Source organism: Amblyomma mixtum, chromosome 10, assembly GCF_055824585.1.
Source record: "Amblyomma mixtum isolate Tamu chromosome 10, ASM5582458v1, whole genome shotgun sequence".
Classification (NCBI taxonomy): domain Eukaryota; kingdom Metazoa; phylum Arthropoda; class Arachnida; order Ixodida; family Ixodidae; genus Amblyomma; species Amblyomma mixtum.
In genome coordinates this window covers 168,632,723-168,657,586 of record NC_143021.1, presented here as the reverse complement: position 1 = coordinate 168,657,586, position 24,864 = coordinate 168,632,723, and the positions used below count along the sequence as shown (strand labels likewise).

The window sequence follows — 24,864 nt, the reverse complement described above, 5'->3', positions numbered from 1 at the left end:
TAACATGTTGTGACGAAAATGAGGTGCTTAATATATATAAAGGCATGAACAATACAAACAGTGAAGATGCTTTTGGACTGAAAATGAAGCCTGTTATGTACGTCTTGGACATTATCTGCCCAATTTTAACTTATATCTATAACTTGTCTTTGAGTACCGGCATTTTCCCTTCGGACATGAAAATAGCAAAAGTAGTTGTTCTTTATAAAGGTGGTTCGAAAAACGATCTTGGTAATTATAGACCAGTGTCTATATTGCCTATTTTTTCTAAGGGCTTGGAAAAAACAATACATCTACGACTTTCCAATTTTCTTGAAAAATACAACGTGATAACTCCAAGACAGTTTGGATTTAGACCTAAGTCCTCTACTGAAATGGCTCTCCTGAAGCAAAAAGAAATAATCTTAAATAATATTGAATGTAAACAAATAACCCTTGGAATATACATAGACTTCTCCAAAGCCTTCGATAGGATTCATCACGAAACTCTTCTTCTTAAACTTTCTGCGTACGGTGTCCGGAACAAAGCACTATCTCTTATCACCAGCTATTTAACTGACCGATATCAGTACGTTTCTATAGATAATCATCGCTCTACTTACAATAAAATAAAGCATGGTGTACCTCAAGGTAGTATCCTTGGTCCCTTATTATTTAATGTATATATTAATGATTTAGTACAGATTGACTCCGAAACAGAATACGTAATTTACGCTGACGACACAACTTTATTTCTGTCCGGCACCAACGCGAATGATATAGTAGAAAAGGCTAATAGCGTGTTGGGCAAACTTAACTCATGGTCTGAAAAAAATTCCCTACTAATAAACACACGGAAAACAAAGGCGATATTTTTTAGAGCTAAAAATGTCAAATGGGCTGTACATACAGATTTAGTATTGGGTGGTAATATAATAGAAATAACTAATGTTGTAAAAACACTTGGCGTTCACTTCAATGAATTTATGTTATGGGACTACCACACCGAGCAAATGGAGAGTAAGCTAGCTCGCGTTGTCGGCATACTCAGAAGGTTAAAGTGCATCGTACCTACTAGGACAAAACTTGTTATTTACCATGCCCTCTTTGACTCTAATGTTAAATATTGTCATTTGGTTTGGGGTACAACGACGCAAACTAATATTCACAAGGTTTTGACATTACAAAAAAATGCAGTCAGAGCAATTGCGGGTGCCACATACTTAGCACATACGAGTGCTCTATTTGCAAAATACCGCATTATGGATGCAAGGGTTATTCATCAGTACCGTGTAATTCAGCAGTACAAATCTCAGGTACATAGTGACACCACATTTTTTGCTGACCTTGCGAATCTACGGGAAAATACCACTGTTCACAACACAAGACACTACGAATATTGGTATGTACCTTGTCCAAGCACAAATTACGGTTTTCAAACTCTCAGGTATGTGTTGCCATCTTTCCTTAATATAAATGCTTTCACTAATCAATCCATTCTTTCCGTTTCATATAACGCTGTCAGAAATATGTTCTTACAAAACAATGAATCATATCCAACTGGAAAATAAACTAAGTATCTATGTGCTGTGATTAAACTATCATTTGCGTGTGTGTAACAGTACCGAGACTATTCTGGTGATCTGTTATGAAGATATTGTACATATTTGTTATTTCATGCATTCTCTTGTTATTGTTTTACTGCTGCCTGTCATCGCCGTGCCAAGCCGCTACGGGAGATGGGAGCTTTGTCAAGCCGCGTGCGCGGCTTTTTTTCCTTTCTCCTCAGCCATTGTACATGACTGAAATAAATGCACTGAACACTGCACTGAACTGAAAATAATAAGGGACCAAGCACACTGCCCTGCGGAACAACGGAGTTTAACGGGGAAAGGTTAGAGTTCCGTAGCGTGGCTTTTTGGGCTTGTTGTTACATAGTTCCAATGCACTGTAGCGCAGCAAAAGACGAGGACACAAGGGACGAGAGACTCGTGCGCTCGTGGCCGCTATCCACCATAGCGCTCGTGGTGTTCGTCTCTTGTTTCCTCGTCTTTTGCTGCGCTACAGTGCATTGGAAAGGTTAGAGGACAGATTATCAACAAATACAGACTCTTGGTGATGCAAGAGGAAGTTGCGAAGCCACGTCACAGTTAGCGAGGCTAGAGGAGGGATGATAAGTTCGAAATCATGTGGCACTGAGCTACGCGGTCGAACGCTTTGGCAAAGTCAAGGAATGTACAATCAGTTTGAAGGTTTTAGTTCATATTAAAATGCAAATCAGTAATTAGTTCGAATAATTGTGTTTCGCAGGAGTGACCCTTCCTGAACCCATGTTGATTAGCGTAAAAAGTTGTTCTGCTCAAGATGAATGAAAACATGCGATGCAATTATATATTCCAGCATGTTGCAGCAGATGCACTTGAGAGATATAGGACAGTAATTTTCAGCTGAGTTTTTGTTTCCAGATTTAAAAATTAGTATAATTTTAGCCATCTTCCAGACTGAGGGCAGAATTCCTGTATTTAAAGATTGCTGAAAAATATGAAATAAAATTTTGTTTGCTACTGGAACGGTGTTTTTTTTTTAATTTTAGAAGTGCTGCCACCAACACCAGCTGAAGTAGATTCTTTGATAGAATTTATGAACACATGATGCCTTCTTCAGTTATTTGAATAAGTGTCATGTAGCGGTAATCAAGATCGGAAACTTCAGGAAGAGTAAAATGATCTTCAGGAGAGAACACAGATGAAAAGAAGGTGTCAAATATTGCGGAGCACTCCTTGTCTGGGATGGGGGTGTTGTTACATTGTAGAGAGATGGAACTATCATCCCGCTCGGGGCATATTCGTTTCCAAAACTTTTTGGGGTTAGTTTTCAAAAGGCCTGGAAGATCATGTGAAAATTACTTGTCTTTTTCAGCAGATAAGCTGGAGCTATAGAGTTTTAGTGTGTCACTGTACTTATTCCTAGCAGAAATGGTACAGCCGCTTTTTCTTGTTCCTTAGTTGTTTAAGCCTTCTGGTTTGGTTTATGGTTTATGGGGTTTAACGTCCCAAAGCGACTAAGGCTATGAGAGACGCCGTAGTGGAGGGCTCCGGAAATTTCGACCACCTGGGGTTCTTTAACGTGCACTGACATCGCACAGCACACGGGCCTCTAGAATTTCTCCTCCAAAGAAATTCAACCGCCGCGGTCGGGAACGAACCCGCGTCTTTCGGGTCAGCAGCCGAGCACCATAACCGCTGAGCCACCGCGGCGGCGCGTTTAAGCCTTCTAGTAAACCAGGGATTAGGTTTACGTTTAGTTATTTTGATTACAGGGACATACCGGCTGATAAAATATGAAATCGTATCTCTAAAGATTGCCCAGTTTTCTTCAACGAATCGGTTGTTAATTGAAGGTAGAAATGTGCGAGAAGAGAAGCTTTCTGGTTCTTTGTCGATAGCTGTGAAATTAGCCTTATTATAATCGTGAATCGTCTTTGTCACATAGCCCATAAACGGAACTGGAATGTCAATACTTAGCTGAAGCAAATGATGATCGCTGAATCCCCCTAAATGAGTTACTTCTCCTATCGTTTCCGGCGCTGTTGTCAGTATCAGATCTAATACTACATTAGTGTCGCGTGTAGGTTGGTTTACAACCTGAAACATGTTGAAATCAAGCGTTAGGTTACAAAATTCGGTTGAAATATGACAAGATAATGATAGCTGAGCCCAGTTGATTAAAGGATAATTAGTGGGCCCGGCGGAGGCGTTGGAACCATGCGGCTAACAAATCCGTTCCTGTTTTTTGTCCAGGCCGTGTTTTTCGTGAACGTGGAACCCGCATCACAGGGGGCGTACCACGACAGCACTGGAAATTGGACCGACCATCGTGTTTCCGGCGTGATTTCTTCATCGGAATGCATCGCGAAGACCAAACTGATAGGACTGCGCAACTGGACACCACTACTGCATGCGCATCGCACGCCACTATCGACTACGTCACCAGTCACAGCACATAAAAGAGAAGCTTCTGCCCGGTTCGCGACCAGTAGGCACGGCGGAGGCGTTGGAACCATGCGGCTAACAAATCCGTTCCTGTTTTTTGTCCAGGCCGTGTTTTTCGTGAACGTGGAACCCGCATCACAGGGGGCGTACCACGACAGCACTGGAAATTGGACCGACCATCGTGTTTCCGGCGTGATTTCTTCATCGGAATGCATCGCGAAGACCAAACTGATAGGACTGCGCAACTGGACACCACTACTGCATGCGCATCGCACGCCACTATCGACTACGTCACCAGTCACAGCACATAAAAGAGAAGCTTCTGCCCGGTTCGCGACCAGTAGGCACGGCGGAGGCGTTGGAACCATGCGGCTAACAAATCCGTTCCTGTTTTTTGTCCAGGCCGTGTTTTTCGTGAACGTGGAACCCGCATCACAGGGGGCGTACCACGACAGCACTGGAAATTGGACCGACCATCGTGTTTCCGGCGTGATTTCTTCATCGGAATGCATCGCGAAGACCAAACTGATAGGACTGCGCAACTGGACACCACTACTGCATGCACATCGCACGCCACCATCGACTACGTCACCAGTCACAGCACATAAAAGAGAAGCTTCTGCCCGGTTCGCGACCAGTGGGCACGGCGGAGGCGTTGGAACCATGCGGCTAACAAATCCGTTCCTGTTTTTTGTCCAGGCCGTGTTTTTCGTGAACGTGGAACCCGCATCACAGGGGGCGTTCCACGACAGCACTGGAAATTGGACCGACCATCGTGTTTCCGGCGTGATTTCTTCATCGGAATGCATCGCGAAGACCAAACTGATAGGACTGCGCAACTGGACACCACTACTGCATGCACATCGCACGCCACCATCGACTACGTCACCAGTAACAGCACATAAAAGAGAAGCTTCTGCCCGGTTCGCGACCAGTGGGCACGGCGGAGGCGTTGGAACCATGCGGCTAACAAATCCGTTCCTGTTTTTTGTCCAGGCCGTGTTTTTCGTGAACGTGGAACCCGCATCACAGGGGGCGTACCACGACAGCACTGGAAATTGGACCGACCATCGTGTTTCCGGCGTGATTTCTTCATCGGAATGCATCGCGAAGACCAAACTGATAGGACTGCGCAACTGGACACCACTACTGCATGCACATCGCACGCCACCATCGACTACGTCACCAGTCACAGCACATAAAAGAGAAGCTTCTGCCCGGTTCGCGACCAGTGGGCACGGCGGAGGCGTTGGAACCATGCGGCTAACAAATCCGTTCCTGTTTTTTGTCCAGGTAAGAGACAAACAGCCTGTTTACTCTTACCGCAGTGACAATGTGTGCCTACTGCTTCTGCCGTGCCCACGGCCGTTAGTTACGCTCCTTACTGCAATGTATCGTTGTTTTGTTGACGTGCTTGCTATGTGTGGTGACGTAGAACCAAACCCAGGTCCTTCGACACAGGAAATGCTGCAAACAATAATGGAAGATCTTAAACAGCTGAAGCAAAATACAAGCTCTACTAACACGAGACGGTCTGCTATCGAAAAGAAGCTAGACGATATTTCCTCAACGGTTACTGACTACACCTCTAAAGTAGAATCACTGGAAAAAACTGTCGACAGTCTACTTATGAAAGTAGACGACCTAGAGAATAGAAGCAGGCGGAACAACCTAATTGTGTTTGGCGTTAAGGAAACCGAGGACGAAACGCCCCAAGACCTTGAGAACACGGTCTGCAAGGATGTTCTTCTGGACCGGTTGAAAATTTCGGATGTGGCTATTGAGCGTATCCACAGAATAGGGAAGCCAGCTGAGGACAAATGCAGACCAGTTATCTTTAAGCTAGTTGACGGGAGGGTCAAAGAGAATTCTCAAAAGCTGTAGAAATCTGAAAAACTCAGGCTATAGTATATCCGAGGACTTCTCCCCTCGCGTTCAGTCAATACTAAAGAAGCTTTGGGAAAGTGCGAAAGAGCAAAGGCTGAAAGAAGAGAAGGCCATGCTCAAGTCTGACAAAATTAAAATAAGCGGCAAACTGTATCGATGGGGCGACGCCCGCAATGAAAGAGTTCCCTGCGCTCCAAAGTGATGGTCTGTTTCGAAACTCGTGTCCGCACAAAGTAACACATAGAGCTCAGGAGCACTAAGAACACAGCCATCCTTGAATTCCTTTTCCGTGCTTAATATTAATGCTAGAAGCATAGTAAATAAATTCGACGAACTTGAAAGCCTCCTCTTCACACACAATCCTGACGCTGCTGTTCTGACAGAAACATGGCTTCATGATGCAATTCCGAATGATGCAGTTATCACATCCGATCAATACGAAATCGTTCGTCGCGACCGCACTTCAAGAGGGGGCGGTGTCGCTATTCTGATAAAGAAAGGCATTGACTATACGCTAATACCGCATCACACCAACACTGAAATGGTTTGGGTTGTTCTCCGTCTTCTTCAGCTTAGTCTTTTAATAGGTGTTATTTATCGACCACCGAATGCTGATACTTCTGTACTGGACAACTTGCACGACTTTTTAAATGAACATACAAAGCGCTATAGCCATTTTATCGTATGCGGCGATTTTAACTTGCCAAACATCAACTGGGATTCTCTGTGCGATCAAACTTTGTGTGCTAACTCGGATGCTTTGCTCAGCATTGCTGTCAACTATAACTTAAACCAGTTGTGACGGAACAGCGCAAAACACCGGGACAAGAGACAATGAATAACCAACATGCCCAAGCTGCTGTCCTGACTTAAACCAGGTTGTAAGGTGGAAAGTTGGGCGAGTTGAATCTTATTGATGATGAAGTTTAGCGCCAAAAACGAGGACAAAGAAGGAGTGAAGACACAACACGAGCGCTTTCGTTGTGTCAAAAGCGCTCGTGTTGTGTCTTCACTCCTTCTTTGTCCTCGTTTTTGGCGCTAAACTTCATCATGAATTAAACCAGGTTGTTCAGAAACCTACGCGCATTACAGAAAATACCAGTTCTCTTCTTGACCTAGTATTTATATCGGACCCTGTTAGTCAATTGGGCTTTTCGACAGATGTTTTTCCAGGAATATCAGACCATGAAGCGGTGCTCTTTAAAAGCGAATTGCTGCGACCAGTAATTGTTCATCAGGCAGGAAAAGTGTTTCGCGACTTTAAAAATGCTCAGGATGAAAGCGTTCTAGACCAGCTTGAACTTACGTATGAATCCTTTGCTAAAAAATACACTGATGGGCGTACAAGTGTGAACGACTTGTGGTTAGAATTCAAAAGTACGGTTCATCAATGTATCAACAAGTACGTGCCGCTTAAACATAAGAAGCTGATAATGGCGTGTCCCTGGTTAACACACGAGATCATACAGTAAAAACGTCGCGTGAAGCGCTTATCAAGGTCAAGCAATAAAGTTGGTGGTACTTTGCCGGCTCTTCGGGCTGAACTGCGTTCAAAAATAAAATCTTCACGGTACCACTTTTTTAATGTCAAGATGCACAATTTTCTAAAAACTGACCCCCAAAAGTTCTGGAGGCATCTGTCACAGAAAAAAGACCCGGTTAACAAACTTCTCCTTAACAACACAGTTGTTACCGACTACCTCTGCTTAGCGACTGCCTTCAATGAACACTTTTCTTCTGTATTCCTGAGTAACAGCAACTCAGTCTCCGAATCTCGAACTAGCCATTTCAATCTGCCAGACCGAATTATTAACGAGGAGGGTATTGTTTCGGCTCTATTGGAGTTGAACACAAAAAAAATCCTCTGGACCAGACGATATCCCTAACGCTTTTCTGTACAGATATGCTGAGTGGTGCGCTAAATACCTTTTCATTATTTTTACTGAAAGTCTCAGGACAGGAGAAATTCCAAACGATTGGAAAACAGCAAAGGTGATACCCATTCACAAATCAGGAGACAAGCTTTGCGTTAAGAATTACAGGCCAATTTCTTTGTTATGTACATCCAGTAAGGTATTAGAACATTTTATTTTCAAGCACATAAGTTCATTCCTAGAGGGAAGCGGTTTTTTTATTGAAAGCCAGCACGGGTTTCGGCAAGGCTTGTCGACAGTGACGCAGCTTATTCATATTACAAATGAAATTATGATGTCGCTAGACAATAATGGACAGGTAGATTTAATTTTCATTGACTTCGAAAAAGCGTTTGACCGGGTATCGCATGGCAATCTTTTGTTAAAAATAAGGTGGTGGTTAAATAATCGGCAAGTAGTACATTGGTTAGATTCCTGAGAAGGGTTGTTTTGTAGGCCAGTTTGTCATACATATGCGCCGAAGCATTTCTTGAAATATGTTAGATTCCTACCTTACACAGCGGCATCAGTTTTTTCAGATATCTGAATCTCATTCCACAAAAGCGCCAGTACTTTCAGGAGTTCCCCAGGGCTCAGTCCTTGGGCCGCTTCTCTTCCTTATTTATTTGAACGACCTGTCCTTCAACTCACGCATAGGCTGTCGGTTCTTCGCCGACGACTGTGTTATATACCATAGTATCACATCACTCAAAGACCAGGCACTCCTAACCGACTACTTAACAGCAGTTTCCAGCTGGTGTTGTACTTGGCAAATGGGTATAAGCAGTTCAAAATGCGGAAAAATGACAATAACACGAAAAAAACAACCGCTCCAATGCACATACAAAATCAATGGCCTTCCGATCAACTCAGTGACTCAGGTGAAATATCTTGGGGTAACCATGACATCCAACCTGAACTGGAGCGTACACATCCAGTCCATTGTCTCAGCAGCGTCCAAAAAACTTCGGTTTTTAAAGCACCCCCTAAAGCATTGCACGAGCAAAACTAAACTGACAGCATACACATCACTTGTGCGTCCAGTGCTCGAATACGCCGACGCTGTATGGGATCCGCACACAAAAACGGATATAAAAATTCTTGAAGGCGTCCAGAGGAAAGCACTCCGGTTTATTTACCACGCTTATGGTCGGCAGGTCTCGGTATCTGATTTGCTCAACAGATCTGGGCTTCCCACGCTTGAATCCCGTCGAAAGCAGCACCGACTAAAAATGTTGTTCAATATCATACATAATAAAACAAAACTGAATTTTCAGAGTTACATGCAATACAACACAACACGCCCCACCCTTAACAAACACGAACGGACTATCTTGATGCCACGATGCCGAACAAAAGCATATTCTTGTTCCTTTTTTCCACGCACCATTTCCGAATGGAACCGACTGCGAAGCGATATCACCAACCTGGTATCTTCAGAATCTTTCTTGTCTGCTGTTTCGGCTCATGTGTCGCAGTAGCGCGTCTAGTACACAGTGTATTTCGATTTCCTTGTTTTTATTCTGTTCACTTAGTCTGTTTGACGTCGGATGATTTGCCTGTACTTCTTTGCTTCCCGTTGGTCTTATTGAATTTTGTTCTCGTACTGTAATCGCCCTTTGTTGCTGTTATTTGGTTGTTACTATTTGTATTGTTTTTCTTTTTTTTCTTCTTTGTGCACTCCTGCCTTGACCGCCAAAGGGCAGTCGGCAGTATTTATGAAATAAGTAAGTAAGTAAATAAATAAATAAATAAATAAATAAATAAATAAATAAATAAATAAATAAATAAATAAATAAATAAATAAATAAATAAAATCTCTGATGAGATAGATGCTATGAGCAGGACATAACTCTGTTGCTTTAGTGATACTAATACACAATTCAATAACGAAAGAATGACTAGATTATTGCGGGCAATATCAAGCGCCTATCAAAATCCTAATAAGTAGGCAGGCGACCCAGACAATTTCCAGGTTTGAATCGGAGTTAGTTAGGTATGACGTTATTGTTTTCTTTATGCCTAAAAGGATGCAACTGCCTGTTTTTGCAATGTGATCATGCCTGTATGTGTTTTTTTCAATTTCAATCAATTCAAGTTTATTTGTATTTACAAGTATGTACAGATGATGGGAGCGCAGACAAAAAGCCAAGTGAATTCGACTTGACTGCACCCCCTACAGAAATTGCACTATGCAAAATAGAACACAAAGATACAATAACGGATAAACGAAAAAAAAGCAATGGTGAACATTCTATTACAGAAATACATAGGGGTAAAAAAAAATCAACGATAGAATGCTGGAAGGAATTAAATTACGGAAAGCGTATAGTATAAAATGATACAAATAAAACAGCTTTGAAATTCACTGGTATAAATAATAAGTTACTTACAAGCAAAGGAAATTGGTTAGGTATTCATGGCGTCAGTGTATACAACAGCAAAGCAAACAAAATAAAAAAGGAATCCACAATGAGCCCATTAAAAGGAGAGATAAGTTGTTATGGAGTTTATAATGAGTTTTACAAAAATGGCAGTGTGTGGCGTAACATTTGTTTACCGTAGTTAGGGCGCGCATTAGGAACGTACCATTGTTGAGGATTTGCGGGGTCGCAGCGGAGCACCAGAGCAAGATGACCAGCGTGGCAGGCTTCTAGTTCCGGACAGCCCGTGTCCGGGCGTGCGCTCCGAGCACACGCTGTCCATCTTTATTTTCCTCTACCGCGGGAACGCCGATCTCAGCGCCTGCAATTTATAGCGTCGCCGGGCGCTATAGGGCCCCCCGCTTAGACGGAACGTCGAAATGTACGCGCTGACGGGGCAGACATGGGGGTCACACAATGGAGGGTCCGGTAAGTTCAGGTCAGGGGCCGGGAAGAGCCGTCGGGTGGAGTGCGCGGACTCAGGTGGACGAGCCTGGGTGCTGCGCAAAGGGCGAATGATGCAGGGTGCCGAGCTGACAATGGACATGGGGGCAGGGGAGGCCATGGTCGGGCCGTCACCGACTGTAGTGCTGCCCGCTGACACAAGTGTCATCGGTGTTGGAACGTTGCAGCTGATGTCGATGCGGATCTGACGCGCCGTGTACGCGGTCACAAGCACAGGAGCGGCCGAAACGGCTCCATGGACTGACAGCAGCTGTTGCGGGAACGTCGACATAACGGCGACAGCTGTGACGACGCCGGAAGAAGTTGCTGGGCTCAATGCCAGGTGTTTGGGTAAAGCGAGAGTGGCAGTCCGGAACAACTGGCCAGTGCTGATTCGCGGGTGGGTATGGTCGGCGGTGGGTGGCTGCAAGAAGGTTGCGGCAGTTACAGGCCGTACAGCTGAGACTGCTACATCAGACGGCAGGCTGACAGCATGAGACAGAGCTGGTGGATGGACAACTGCCGCACTGCTCGGTGTGGGTAGCTCGACCATTCGTTGCTGAAGGTGGCTCAAGTCAGGCACCAAAGCAGACGCTTGCTGCGACAGTGTCGAGCTGCCAGGATCAGACTCCGAGAAGTGGTTTTTTATATTTATTTATTTATACACAGTACCTACAGCGCCCTCACTGGGGCATTATTGTAGGGGGGAAACATCATAAATAAGAACAAACATCTAGTACACAATAAATTAGGCAAATGATGCGGTCTACAGAGAAAATACAGAAAACCATTGTAGAAAGGCAAACATACCGTAATCACACACACACACACACACACAAAAAAGATACATTTTAAAATACAGCACTGCTTAAAGAATAAAGCTTTAGGAATAATCAACTTTGTAAAAATTTCAAAAAAAGCAGCATGATACACTCGGACAAGAATTATTGCACTTATATTGACAGGTGGCTTTGCAAATCGGCCAGAAACGATGTAGGAGGAGCGGTAGCGACCCGAGAAGGGAGACAGTTCCAGTCATGCACTGTTCGTGGGAAAAAACTATATTTGAATACGTTTATACGGCTATTGTACTCGCGCACCTTAAGTGGGTGGTCAGTGCGGGCGGAAATGTAGCTGGGTTCATTAATGTATTTCTCTTTTGGAATTCCAGTTTTATTATTAAGCACATTATAAAAGAAAGAGAGTCTCAAATATTTGCGCCTGTTTTCAAGTAACGGCCATCCCAACTTCTCGCGCAAACCAGAAGAACTTTTTTGGAAATTGTAATCGGCAGACACAAACCTAGCAGCCCGTTTCTGGACGCGCTCCAGCTCCTCAATATTCAGTTTTGTATGCGGGTCCGAAACCGCGCAAGCATACTCAAGTATCGGACGTACAGTAGACATGTATAATGTCTCCTTCAGCGTAAGGGGAGCGTCCTTAAAGTTACGTCTGAGAAAGTTTAATGTGCGGCTGGCTTTAGCAGATATGTAATTTACGTGTGTATTCCATGATAGGTCAGTAGAAAAAAAGACTCCCAAGTACTTATAAGTTGAAACTGTGGATAATTCAGTGCTACCAAGGAAATAGTCTGTTTGGAAGAATTGTTTCTTTTTTGTAAACCGGACCAGATTGCATTTGGAGATATTTAGCGCCATATTCCAGTTGTTGCACCAAGAGAATACAGAGTTGAGGTCATGCTGTAGTGAAATTGCATCTGCTTCAGAAGAAATGTTGCGGTAGATACAACAGTCATCAGCATAAAGTCTGATTATACTTGAAATGTTACTAGTGAGGTCATTTATAAAAATGAGAAAAAGAAGAGGGCCCAAAACCGACCCCTGCGGAACACCTGAAGTTACACCCACACTTTCCGAGCTGACACCGTCGATAACCACGCACTGTTTCCTTTCCGCAAGATACGCTTCAATCCAGGATAAGAGTGAGGTAGGAATATTTAATTCTGAAAGTTTCTGTAGCAATAGGTTGTGAGCAACTAAATCGAACGCTTTTCGAAAATCTAAAAATATACAATCTACCTGACCGGCAGAGTTTAAGGAAACAGAAATGTCATGTGTGAATTCCACGAGCTGTGTTTCACATGAGAAGCCGGACCTAAATCCATGTTGTGTCAAACAGAAAAAACTATTGTTTTGTAGATGGCTAATTAACTGAGTATAAATGACATGTTCCAGTGTTTTGCACGACACGCTCGTCAGCGATATGGGCCTATAGTTACATGTTTTAGTTTTGTCACCACCCTTATGAATCGGAACGACATTGGCACTTCTCCAGTCAAGGGGTAAAGAAGAATTCTCTAACGATTTCTGAAATAATGCAACTAGATACGGGGCAACCGAAGCCGCACAATTTTTCAAAACGTAATTGGAAATGTTGTCAGGCCCTGGTGCTGATGTAACTTTAATTTTCTGTAATAAAAGCATGATCCCTCGTTCAGAAATTTCTACGTCATTCATTCTGGTCAGGGTGCTGGAAGATTGAAAATCAGTATGTATATTAATGGGATCGGAAAACACCGATTGGAAATAAAGATTGAAACTTCTCGCTTTACCTTTTGAATCCCTTCCAAAATCAGTTTCGTCTAGTATATCAGGCGCAGAGACCCTGCTGTTTCTCTTATTTTTAACATATTTCCAGACTGCCTTCGGGTTTGTCTTTAGTTGTTGGCCTAGTGTGCTGAAGTATGCCCTTTTTGCTTTACGGATTTCTTTCGATAAGTTGTTAGTTTGCTTTTTCATCTCGGAGTACAAAGTTAGTGCGGGCGTATCACAATATCTGCGAAACAGCCGTTTCCGCCGGTTGATCATTGCCCGCAACTGTCTATTCATCCAATGCATATCGTCACGACGCTTGGCTGAAATCAAGCGGGATGGGATGAAAGTCTGCGTCAGTGACAAAATTTTAGTTTTAAACAAGTTCCAGAAGGAATCGATATCCAGAGATGGCCGATGTGAAAGAAACTCAGGAAAAAATGCGTCGAGATCCCGTGATAGCGAAGCATAATCCCCTTTTTCATAAAAATACACTTTGCGTGGTTGGGTGTAGTGGGTTTTCATAGCATTACAGGATACTTTTGCTAAAACTACATCGTGGTCGCTTATGCCTGGCAGCGTTATGACAGACGAGACTAGGCTAGGGTCATTGCAGAAAAACAAGTCTAATACATTAGCACTGGTAAGGCCGAGTCTGGTAGGGGTTTGAACAAGCTGGAATAATGAGTGAGCACCAATTACTTCACGGAAAGCGGTATACAAGAGCGATGCAGTGCGAATTACTGGTTTAAAAGAAGACCATTCTACGCAGGGCATATTAAAATCACCGGCAAGGATAATATGTGTTGCATCTAAGGCTAATAATGTGTTGCTAAGTTCAAAAAATGGCTGTGCGCAGGTTGAACCGGGCGTCCTATAAAAAGAGCCAATTGCGAAAGAAGTACCATCGCCCAGCTGTACCTTGCACCAGACAGCTTCACAGGAATCGTTTTCTAGGTTAACAGACACGCTTTTCAAACTGCTATGAACGAGGATGAACACACCACCACCGCGTACATTGCGATCCTTCCTATACGTGGTATAGGATGGAGGAAATATTTCACCATCGCTTATGTTGCTGTCCAGCCATGACTCGGTTCCAATCACCACATGTGCGTTTGTCATTTGTAAGAGTGAGGAGAATTGGTCAGTTTTGTTTTTTAGACTGCGACAATTAACAACAATACAGACAAGTTCATTTTTAATAGCAGTCTGTGGGCAAGCTAAAAGCCTCGGTGATGGCTATTGGTTTACGCAAGTGATATCGTCTGTTTCAATGTTGTACATATAGGTTTTGTTGTCCAGGTTTAGCTTATTAAACCGCAGTTTCAACTTTCCGCCGCGTGACTTAGCAAACTGCATGAGCTTTTTTCTTTGTTGCCGTACTTTGGCCGAATAGTCTTCGCTTATCGCCCAGTCAGTATCTTTTAGTTTGGCAGCATTTGAAAGAACACGATTCTTCTCTTTAAAGGACAAGAATTTAACGATCAGGGGTCTGTGCTTGTCAGGCGCATATCTTCCTAGTCTGTGCGCTCTTTCAATAGCAGCGGCGTCAACGGAAAGCTCTAACTTTTCAGCGCAAAAAGAGATAATTTTAGTCTCAGACTGTTCCCACGATTCGGTTTCTTTGTCATGGATGCCGTAGAATATTAAGTTATTTCTTCGTGATTGGTTCTCCAGGTCATCGTGCGATGACTGGAGGGCCGTGCACGCAACAGCAAGTTTCTGGGAACTTTGAGATAATCTTTCTACTTCAGGCTTTAGCGGGAGCACCAGTGACACATTATCTTCAACGCTCTTGACTTTTTCTGCGAGTTTTGTTAGTTTTTCTTCGAGATTCTTTTGCTCAAGCCGAATGGAACGTAGTTCGTCCAATATTTCGGTCTGTTGCTGTTGTATCACTGGTATTGTCATGATAGTATCGAATATCTGCTTTTCCTGCTCAGCAGACAGAGGCCCAGGGTTTTGCTCTACGTCTCCCGCAAGCAAAAGCTTTCTTTTAAACAAACCTATGTATCCTGAACAGCTCGCGGACACATCGTACAGAAGGCGTAAAAACATGCACACAGCAAAGTTGGGATCTGGCGTCGACTTCCTAAATGGTTTGCCATTAACAGAAAGGTAAGAGTAACAAACCTGAAGAAGAACAAGATGTAAGCGTCTGGCTGCCATGTCGGCGCCAGATCCCGGTGTGGCTGGGTACAACAGCTGCTTATGTAGGTCATGCTTGTGCTGAAGATTCCAGGGTTGCCAGTCGATGAAACGTTCGAGCGCCGGTAGCGCTGTGAGGTCCAAAGGCGAAGCGTCACTCAAAAAAGCCAGGTCAGCAGGACAGACTTGCTCGGTAGAAGCGGCTCCATTCATTGGAAGGCACGTCGTCATCGCGGCAGGATCAAAAATCGCCATCATTTGCAGCATCTGAAGAAGAACAAGATGTAAGCGTCTGGCTGCCATGTCGGCGCCAGATCCCGGTGTGGCTTGGGATCCCGGTACTAAGGGCTTGGGATGGGGCATCTTGGGCAGGCGGTGTGGTCGCCGGGATAGTGGGGCTGGTATGTGGCATATGTTGCGGTGGCTGCAATCTCACTTCGCCCTTAGCACGATCGCTCAGGTCAGAGACTGACGGTTTTTGCGGAATGAGCGATGAGGCGGCAGGTGAGCTTTCGGCTGGCAGCGATGCTACGCAGTAGGTTACAGAAGTTTGCGGAATGGGGAACTCGTCCAGGAAGTGCTCGACTGACAGCAGCACTATTGGAGATGAGAAAAGTTGCTCACCGGTCTGTGCCGAAGACGCTGTATCGTCCTTATTGGAGGCGGTATGGCCGGAGGCGCTGAACAGGGTGGCGCGAGGCGCATCTGTCGCTGAGTTCGCGGACGTGGCAAACCGCGGTGGGCCAGGCACCTCACCGAGCTGCTGAGGGGATGACTGCGGACTTGGGGCCGTGGAGTCGTCCTACAGTGCTGCTAGCGTAACCGGGGTAGCAGGATGTGCTGTCGGAAGCGATGCGGCAGCGTCTGATGCGGTCGGTGCTAAAGAAGCCGGGCCGGAGACGCTGGACTGGAGTGGCGGCGAAGCGGCGAGGGGCTGCTGAGGCGGGCCGGGTTCTGATGGAGGCGCGAGCGAGGCCGGTGCAGGACCAGAGGCTGGCGGCGGCGAAAACGGGTCCGCTGCGTCGTAGAGCGGCGGCGGAACACAGTAGGCGCCGAAGGCAGCCAAGACGGCCGCACGCAGCTCATCGTATGGCCGGCAGCCGAAGGCAGAGTAGGTGAGCCGACGCAGGAGGTCGGGCGGGAGGATGTCGCAAAGGACTGCGTGTTTAAACGGCTGGATGGTAATGCCGTTCAGGTACATCGCAGCCTCCAGTTGGGCGAACCACCGCCGACGCCGGCAGGCCGGAACGGTGGGAGCGGCGGGTCGAAACTTGGGTCCTGCCAGTACGCCATGCTAGGACGCCGCTGGGATAGAATGCACGGTTCGCCGGGTCACCACTGTTGAAGATTTTGCGGGGTCGCAGCGGAGCAACAGAGCAAGACGACCAGCGTGGCAGGCTTCTAGTTCCGAACAACCCGTGCCGGGCGTGCGCTCCGAGCACGCGCTGTCCATCTTTATTTTCCTCTATCGCGGGAACGCCGATCTCAGCGCCTGCGCTTTATAGCGTCGCTGGGCGCTATACCATGTTTCTCTATGACGTGTGCTGTAAATGTTAGAACTCATTGTCGATAGAGATAAATGCTCGAAAAATCTGATGTTCTGTTTTTTCGTAGTAGTGAAACGCTTGAGTAAAGTACTACGATATATGGAGGTGACCGGTTGTAAGTTGAGGGCACTGAAAAAGGCTGCGTATGAGCGTCCTGTAAGGATTTAGCGATAGCGCGCACTGCTTTCTTCTGCAATGGATAAAGTTTTGTGATGTTAGACATTGTGGTGTTTCCCCAGAATAAATGGCAGTGGTTCCGATGGGACAGGAAGAGTGATTTGTAAAGCAGTTTTTTCACGCTCAAGGGAAGAAAAAATCTAAGTTTCGCTAGTATTCCCACAACACGAGCGATTTTTTTAGTGACTGAGTCTGTATAAAGATTCCAAAAGAACTTCTCTTGAAGTACGACCCCGAGGCATTTAATGAATGGCACAAAGTTAATGAATGGCACAAAAAGATATTATGCAGCTTGAAAAGGTTCAAAGAAAGGCAGTTAGATTTATTTTTGGAGAGTATAAACGCTTAGATTCCCCTTCTAATTTAATGAAGCTCAATAATATACCTACATTAGCAGCGCGAAGGAAAGTTAGTCGTCTTGCATTTCTTTTTTTTTTATTTTATTTACATATACTGCTGTATCTGAGGAGAGACATAGCAGGAGTGGGTAAATACATTAGTAAAAACAAATAACATGGGTAGCATAGAGAAAGATAATACAGAAGCATGAAAAACAGATCAACAGGTCAAATTGTCAGTCAACTGAACAACAAACTCTTCAATTGGCAATAAACGAATTGAGCCGTCCAATCTATTCCAAATTTCAACAGTTAGAGGGAAAAAAGAAAATTTAAAACAATCTACATGTGGTTTGAAGGGAACAATGTTTAATGGGTGGTTCCGTTGGGTTGCACGTGCGCTTGAGGACACATGTGAAGGGTGCCTGAATGGCAGATGACGTGTGAACGATCTTGTGCAGCATAATGATGCGTTCACGTGTGCGCCTGTATTCTAAACTTTGTAAAGATAAGCTGTGCATATGGGAAGAAGGTGAAAACTTGCGATCGTAGCGGCCGAAGATGAATCGTATTGCTTTCTTTTGAACTGACTCGAAGCGGTCAATGTCGCGCGCGTAATGAGGGGACCAGACAATTGAGGCGTACTCCAGGATGGGTCGAACGAGTGATTTGTAAGCAGTTAATTTACATTCCTTCGTGGCATTTTTTAAGGTTCGTTTGAGATAGCTAAGTTTGCGAAGTGCTTTGCCAGATGTGTTATTTATGTGAGCATTCCATTTTAAGTTATGCGAAAATATAACGCCCAGGTATCTGAACTCGCTGACATGGGTCAAGCAGTTACCGTTATTACTGTAAGGGAAATGCAGCGGATTCTTTTTGTTACCAAAGGTCATTGCAACTGTTTTAGTGAAATTAATTTTCATTTGCCATGCATTACTCCATTCACAGAACAATGAAAACACTTTGTTTAGTTCCTGTTGATCATCGGCGTTAGCAACGTTGCGGTAAAGTACACAGTCATCGGCATATAGGCGTAACTTCTCTGCGGTGTCATTAGTAACATTAGCTGCATCATTAATAAAAATTATAAAGAGTAGAGGCCCAAGCACCGATCCTTGGGGCACACCTGAAGTTACAGAGACTGACGATGACTGTGCATGGTTAAAAGTGACAAACTGGGATCTTAAGTATAAGTAGTCGGTTATCCAGTCCAGTAACTTATTGCCGCTAAACATGGTGCGTAGTTTACGAAGAAGCTTATTATGGCAGACCATGTCAAATGCTTTGGAGTAGTCTATAAATATTGCGTCGATTTGATCACGGTTATTTAAAGCGGAAGCGACGTCGTGAGTAAATTCAATGAGCTGAGTGACAGTGGAAAAACCAGATCGAAAATCGTGCTGACAGTGTGACAGTAGATCATGATAAGTTAAGAACTGAACAAGGTGCTTGTGAATAATGTGCTCAAGAAGCTTACAGCAAGTGGAAATTAGGGAGATTGGTCGGTAATTACTAATTTGTTGTTTATCGCCAGATGACATTGGCAATTTTCCAAGCCCGGGGAACGGAGGATGTGTCCAGTGATTTGTTGAAAGTCACTGTAAGGTAGCGACCACTCCATTCCGAGTACCTCTTTAAAAACATGTTAGGTATGGCGTCTGGTCCCGCACTTTTAGTTGTGCCAATTTTTATCAACAGATTGTGAACCCCAGCGTAACTTACTTCTAGGTTGGGTAAGTGGTGTTCCGAGCTATGAATGAAAGGAGGATTGGTACCATCATCAAGATGAAAGACATAGTGAAAGTAGTCATTGAAGGCTTCAGAAATGGTTACGGGATCAGAGCAAGGCTGCTCGTTGATAATAAAGGATACAGAGTCATGAGAAGAGGGTAATATTGCCACGCGCCTAACGCGCCGCGCGGCCTCCGCGCTGAGTCGAAGACGACGACGAAGCGGCGGTGGGCTCTCGAGGCGCGCTTGTTCTGCTCGGTGTTCTGGAACCTGGCGCTGTAATTAAAAGAAGGCTCCCAGTCTTGGCTTCTTCCCGACGCCTATCTCCACGGCCTCTCTGGTCGTGACACTGGTGGAGGTGCGGCCGATGCTCCCTACTCCTGAGGACGACTCGACACGCCCGCCTCTTGTGACCACCCCTGTCCATCGTGCCAGCCGGAGGATCCGAGGCTTGTCCCCTGAGGCCCTCCCTTTTGTCGGTGAGCCCTCGACTACCCCTACACTCATGGCGACGCCAATACCCGCCCTGCCTCCGACTGTCCCTGCAGCCAGCCCCACCTATCTCACTCTTCAGACCCCACGAACGCCTAAGCCGTTTCACGGTGACCTGTTTGAAGATGCCGAAGATTGGTTGGCGCACTACGAACGGGTTGCGACCTTCAACTGCTGGGACGCCGCTACAAAGCTGCGTAACGTGTACTTTAGCCTTGAGGACTCTGCACGCACGTGGTTCGAAAACCGCGAGGCTACTTTCTCGACGTGGCAGGACTTTCGACGTCACCTCCTGAGTACGTACGCCAACAGCGACCGCCGGGAGAGCGCGGAGCGCACCCTGTCCTCTAGAATTCAGCTCCCCAATGAGGGTGTTGCCATGTACGTCGAGGATGTGACGCGTCTTTGTCATCGCGCCGATCCGGCAATGCCTGAAGAAAAAAAGCTGAGGCACCTCATGCGCGGCGTGAAAGACCAGCTCTTTTCCGGCCTCGTGCGGAACCCGCCCAACACCGTCGCGGAGTTTCTGGCCGAGGCCGTCCACATGGAGAAATTGCTGCAGCAGAGATCTCAACAGTACGCCCGGCAACTGCGTCCGTCGTCGACACTGTCAACGTTGGATCGATTCGACCATGATCCCAGGACGAATCCGGACTCCCTTCGCGAACTCATCCTTTCAGTGGTCCGCGAGGAGCTGCAGCACCTTCAAAGAACCTTTGTCGCTCGCGTCGATTCCGTCGCCAGCGTCATCCGCGAGGAAGTCCGGCAGGCCCTCAGAGCACCAGACGCTGCATTTGTGCCGGCGCCGCAACCGACTCCATACGATCCCGCGCCGTACCCGACTCCGGTCCAGCCAGTCACGTACGCGGACGTCGTGCGCCGCGCGGCCCCATCTCCTGGGCCTTTGCCTTACACCGCACCATTGGTCGCGGTGCACTCTGCTCAGCCTACTCCTTACTGGGCGGATCGGCGCCAGGCACCGCGGAAGACTGACCTCTGGCGCACCCCGGATCAACGACCGCTCTGTGGTGGGGCCGGCCATCTCTACCGGCGGTGCCCCTATCGCGAAATGGGACTACGCGGATTTTCTATCGACAGCCCCCGTCCACGGCCTGGAGAGCGCCCTCAAGACATCGCCGAGTATGTCACCCGCCAGCGTAGTTCGCCGTCTCCTCCGCGCCGCGAGTCGCGATCGCCTTCTCCACGCCGGTCTCCCCCCTCTGGGCTCCGTTTCGCCTCAGGACAACGCGGTTCCTCGAGCCCTCGTCGGGAAAACTAGCTCCGGCGGCCTTTGGAGGCGAGGCCGCCGAACGCCGATCCGCCGCAAAGCTTCCACCGCCGCAGCAACCGAATAGCCCCGACGTCGGATGCCGCAACGCTGCGCAGTTTTCCCCGACGCGCCTTTCGACTCGCCGCGATGCCCTAACCCCAATCGCCGACCCGCTTCCGCCGCCGCACCGACCCAATCGCCCCGACGCCGAACGCCGCATCGCCGAAGAGTTTCCCTCAACCCGCCGCTTGAATCGCCCCGACGACGCAACCCCAATCGCCGACCAGTTTCCGCCGCCGCACCGACTGAGTCATCCACAACAGCCATCGACGGGCCGCGCTGAAGGAAGGGTCTCTTTGGATATCCCTGTTCTCGTCGACACAAAGGAGGTTAGCGCGTTGGTCGATACGGGCGCAGATTACTCTATCCTTAGCGGACGGCTTGCGACGGCCCTGAAAAAAGTAACGACACCCTGGGACGGCCCTGACATACGTACGGCCGGCGGACATCTTGTCGCACCACTCGGTATGTGTGCGGCCCGGGTTACAGTCCGAGGCTGCACATTCGTTGCCACTTTTCTCGTTCTGCGCGAATGTTCTCGCGATGTCATCCTTGGCATCGACTTTCTTCGCGAGCACGGTGCTATCATAGATCTCCCGAATCGCTTGGTGACATTTTCTACCGCAATGGCCACAGAGAACCTGCGCACCAGGGTTCTCGATCCGCCCTGCGAGTTGCCGACGATACCGTTACGGTGCCACCACGTGCCAGCATTCTCGCAAGAGTTACCTGTGACGAGCCACATAGGGGACTGCGGGTTGTCGAGCCTAATGTTTCCCTCGTACTCACTAAGGGAGTTGCGGTGGCACGGGGCCTTGGATCCCTTCATGACGGTTGTACAGAGGTCCTTGTCACCAACTTCTGCAATGAGCATCGACATCTGTTTCGTGGCACAGCCATCGCTTACGTCGACTATGTTCAGGAAGTGGCCGAATGCTTTGCTTGCGAGGAGGGCACACCTGGAGCTGACACCGAAGCGGTCACCAACGTCGACATCAATCCAGGCCTTCCACCCGCTGAAAAGAGGCAACTCCAGGACCTCTTGCGGGAGTTTGGTGCGTGTTTCACGTCGTCGTCTAAAGTGCGGCAAACGTCGATAGTTAAACACCGCATTATCACGCATGAAGGAGCACGACCCATCCATCAGCAGCCCTATCGTGTGTCCCCTCGTGAGCGAGATGCTATCCAAACACAGGTCGAAGAGATGCTCACAGACGGCGTCATCCAACCGTCAAGCAGTCCGTGGTCGTCTCCTGTCGTGCTCGTGAAAAAGAAGGACGGGACACTACGATTCTGTGTCGACTACCGGAAGCTGAACAGTGTGACCAAGAAAGACGTGTATCCGCTCCCGCGTATCGACGACTCCCTCGACCGACTTCGTCAAGCCAAGTACTTCTCTTCGGTTGACCTCAGAAGTGGTTATTGGCAGATAGAAGTTGATGAGAGGGACCGTGAGAAAACCGCCTTCATCACACCGGACGGGCTGTATGAATTTCGCGTCCTCCCATTCGGGCTCTGCTGTGCTCCTGCCACGTTCCAAAGAATGATGGACACCGTTCTAACAGGTTTGAAGTGGCAGACCTGCCTTGTTTATCTTGATGATGTCATCATTTTTTCCGCAACGTTCACGGAACATCTGCACCGTCTCAGGACTGTCCTTGAAGCCGTTCGATCCGCCAACCTCTCCCTCAAACCAGAAAAATGCCACTTTGGGTTCACCGAATTGAAGTTCCTCGGGCACGTCATTAGTGCTCACGGAATCCGAGCTGACCCAGAGAAGCTTGCTGCCGTTGCTGCCTTTCCGGTCCCCGTCCACAAAAAAGCAGTCCGACGCTTTCTGGGCCTGTGCTCCTATTATCGCCGCTTCATTAGAAATTTCGCCCAGCTTGCCAGCCCTCTGACGCTCCTAACCCGTGATGACACGTCATTTTCCTGGGGCAACGAACAGCAGGCTGCCTTCGACGAGTTACGACGCCGACTCCAATCACCGCCCATCTTGGCACATTTCGACGAAGATGCCGACACAGAGGTGCACACGGATGCGAGCAACGTCGGCCTTGGCGCCGTTCTAGTTCAGCGGCAAAGCGGTGTCGACAAAGTAATTGCCTACGCCAGCCGCGCACTGTCGCGCGCTGAGTTGAACTACTCTACCACAGAAAAAGAATGTTTAGCGGTAGTCTGGGCCGCCGCTAAGTTCCGCCCATACCTGTATGGCAGACCGTTTTGTATCGTCACCGACCACCACTCGCTGTGCTGGCTGAAAAATTTAAAGGACCCTTGCGGCCGCCTAGAACGTTGGGCATTACGCCTGCAGGAATTCGATTTCACCGTCACCTACAAGTCAGGCCAGAAACACGCCGACGCTGACAGCTTGTCCCGCGCTCCCGTCGAACCTCCCCCACAAGACACCACCGACGATGATAGCTTCCTTGGAGCGGTCAGCACGTCTGAGCTCGTTTCCAGACAGCGTGCCGACGCCGAGCTGCGTCTGCTCATCGATCATCTCGAAGGCGGGTGCCCTGAAATACCACGATACCTCGCTCGTGGATTGTCGTCGTTCTGCCTGCGGAGAGGAGTGCTTTATAAAAAGAACTCTGCCTCAAGTCCGACAGCTTACCTGCTCGTCATACCGTCTGATCTACGGGATGATGTCCTCCTTGCCTGCCATGATGAACCAACTTCCGGCCACCTTGGAGTTACACGCACCTTGTCCCGAATCCGGCAGAACTATTACTGGCTCAACCTTGCTTCAAGTGTGAAGCATTATGTCCGGACATGCCGGCAATGCCAGCGGCGGAAAAAACCCGCGCTCAAGCCTCCTGGACTGCTTCAGTGCATCGAGCCGCCACAAGTACCATTCGACAAAGTTGGCATGGACCTTCTGGGGCCATTTCCTCTCTCGTCGACCCGCCACAAGTGGATCGTTAATGACTGCGACATTGCAACTAGCGCGGAAACACAAGGACAGCGACACAAGAAACCGACGGGACAGCAAGTGGATCGTAGTCGCCACAGACTACTTGACCCGCTACGCTGAAACGAAGGCCCTGGCGCGAGGTACTGCCGCCGAAGTTGCCCACTTCTTTATGCACGACATCGTGCTTAGACACGGCGCCCCATCGGCCATCGTTACTGACCGAGGCAAGGCGTTTACAGCCCGACTCCTACGTGACATCTTAGCGCTTAGCCATACTGCTCATCGACCAACAACAGCGTATCATCCCCAAACCAATGGTCTAACGGAACGGCTCAACAAAACATTGGCGGACATGATCTCGATGTACGTCGACGTTGAACACAAAACCTGGGATGAGGTCTTGCCTTACGTCACCTTCGCATATAATACTGCGACGCAGGAAACCACCCAGTTCACCCCGTTCCGTCTCGTGTATGGCAGAGAGGTACGCATGATGCTAGACGCCATGCTGCCGTACGGCGACGCAGAGCTCCCCCCTGAAGCAGGCCACTTCGTGGAACAAGCAGAGCAGGCTCGTCAGCTGGCCTGCTTGCACATCAAGGACCAGCAATCCGCCGATGCCCGACACTATAACCTTCGGCACAGGGACGTGCACTACGAGCCGGGCGATCACGTGTGGGTGTGGACACCCGTGCGCCGCAAGGGATTGTGCGAAAAGCTTTTAAATAGGTATTTTGGCCCGTACAGAGTCCTGCGCCGCCTGAACAGCGTCAACTATGAAGTTGTCCCCCATGGAACTGTGATCGCCGGCCCTCAGCGTCACCGGCCGGAAATCGTGCATGTAGTGCGCTTAAAGCCGTACTTTGCGCGTGACTGAGCGCTGTGTTCACGCTTCGTTTTGTACCTTTCTTCCCTTGCTCCACGTGTGAACTTGACTCTCCCCGCCTTCATCTAGCGCGCATTGTATAGTTCACCTCACCCCTATTTTTCT

At 47.6% G+C, this 24,864-nt stretch overlaps 2 protein-coding genes across 7 annotated transcripts in view; both read right to left on the bottom strand.

Annotated features, from left to right (window-relative positions):
* Positions 1-24,864, bottom strand: part of LOC149327683 (V-type proton ATPase 116 kDa subunit a 1-like) — a 633,463-nt gene that overhangs the window by 76,829 nt on the left and 531,770 nt on the right. The window lies entirely within an intron of this gene.
* Positions 12,021-15,656, bottom strand: LOC149327688 (uncharacterized). The gene has a single exon (XM_089562566.1). The coding sequence runs from the start codon at positions 15,642-15,644 to the stop codon at positions 14,433-14,435; it is 1,212 nt and encodes a 403-aa protein (XP_089418692.1). The 5' UTR covers positions 15,645-15,656; the 3' UTR covers positions 12,021-14,432.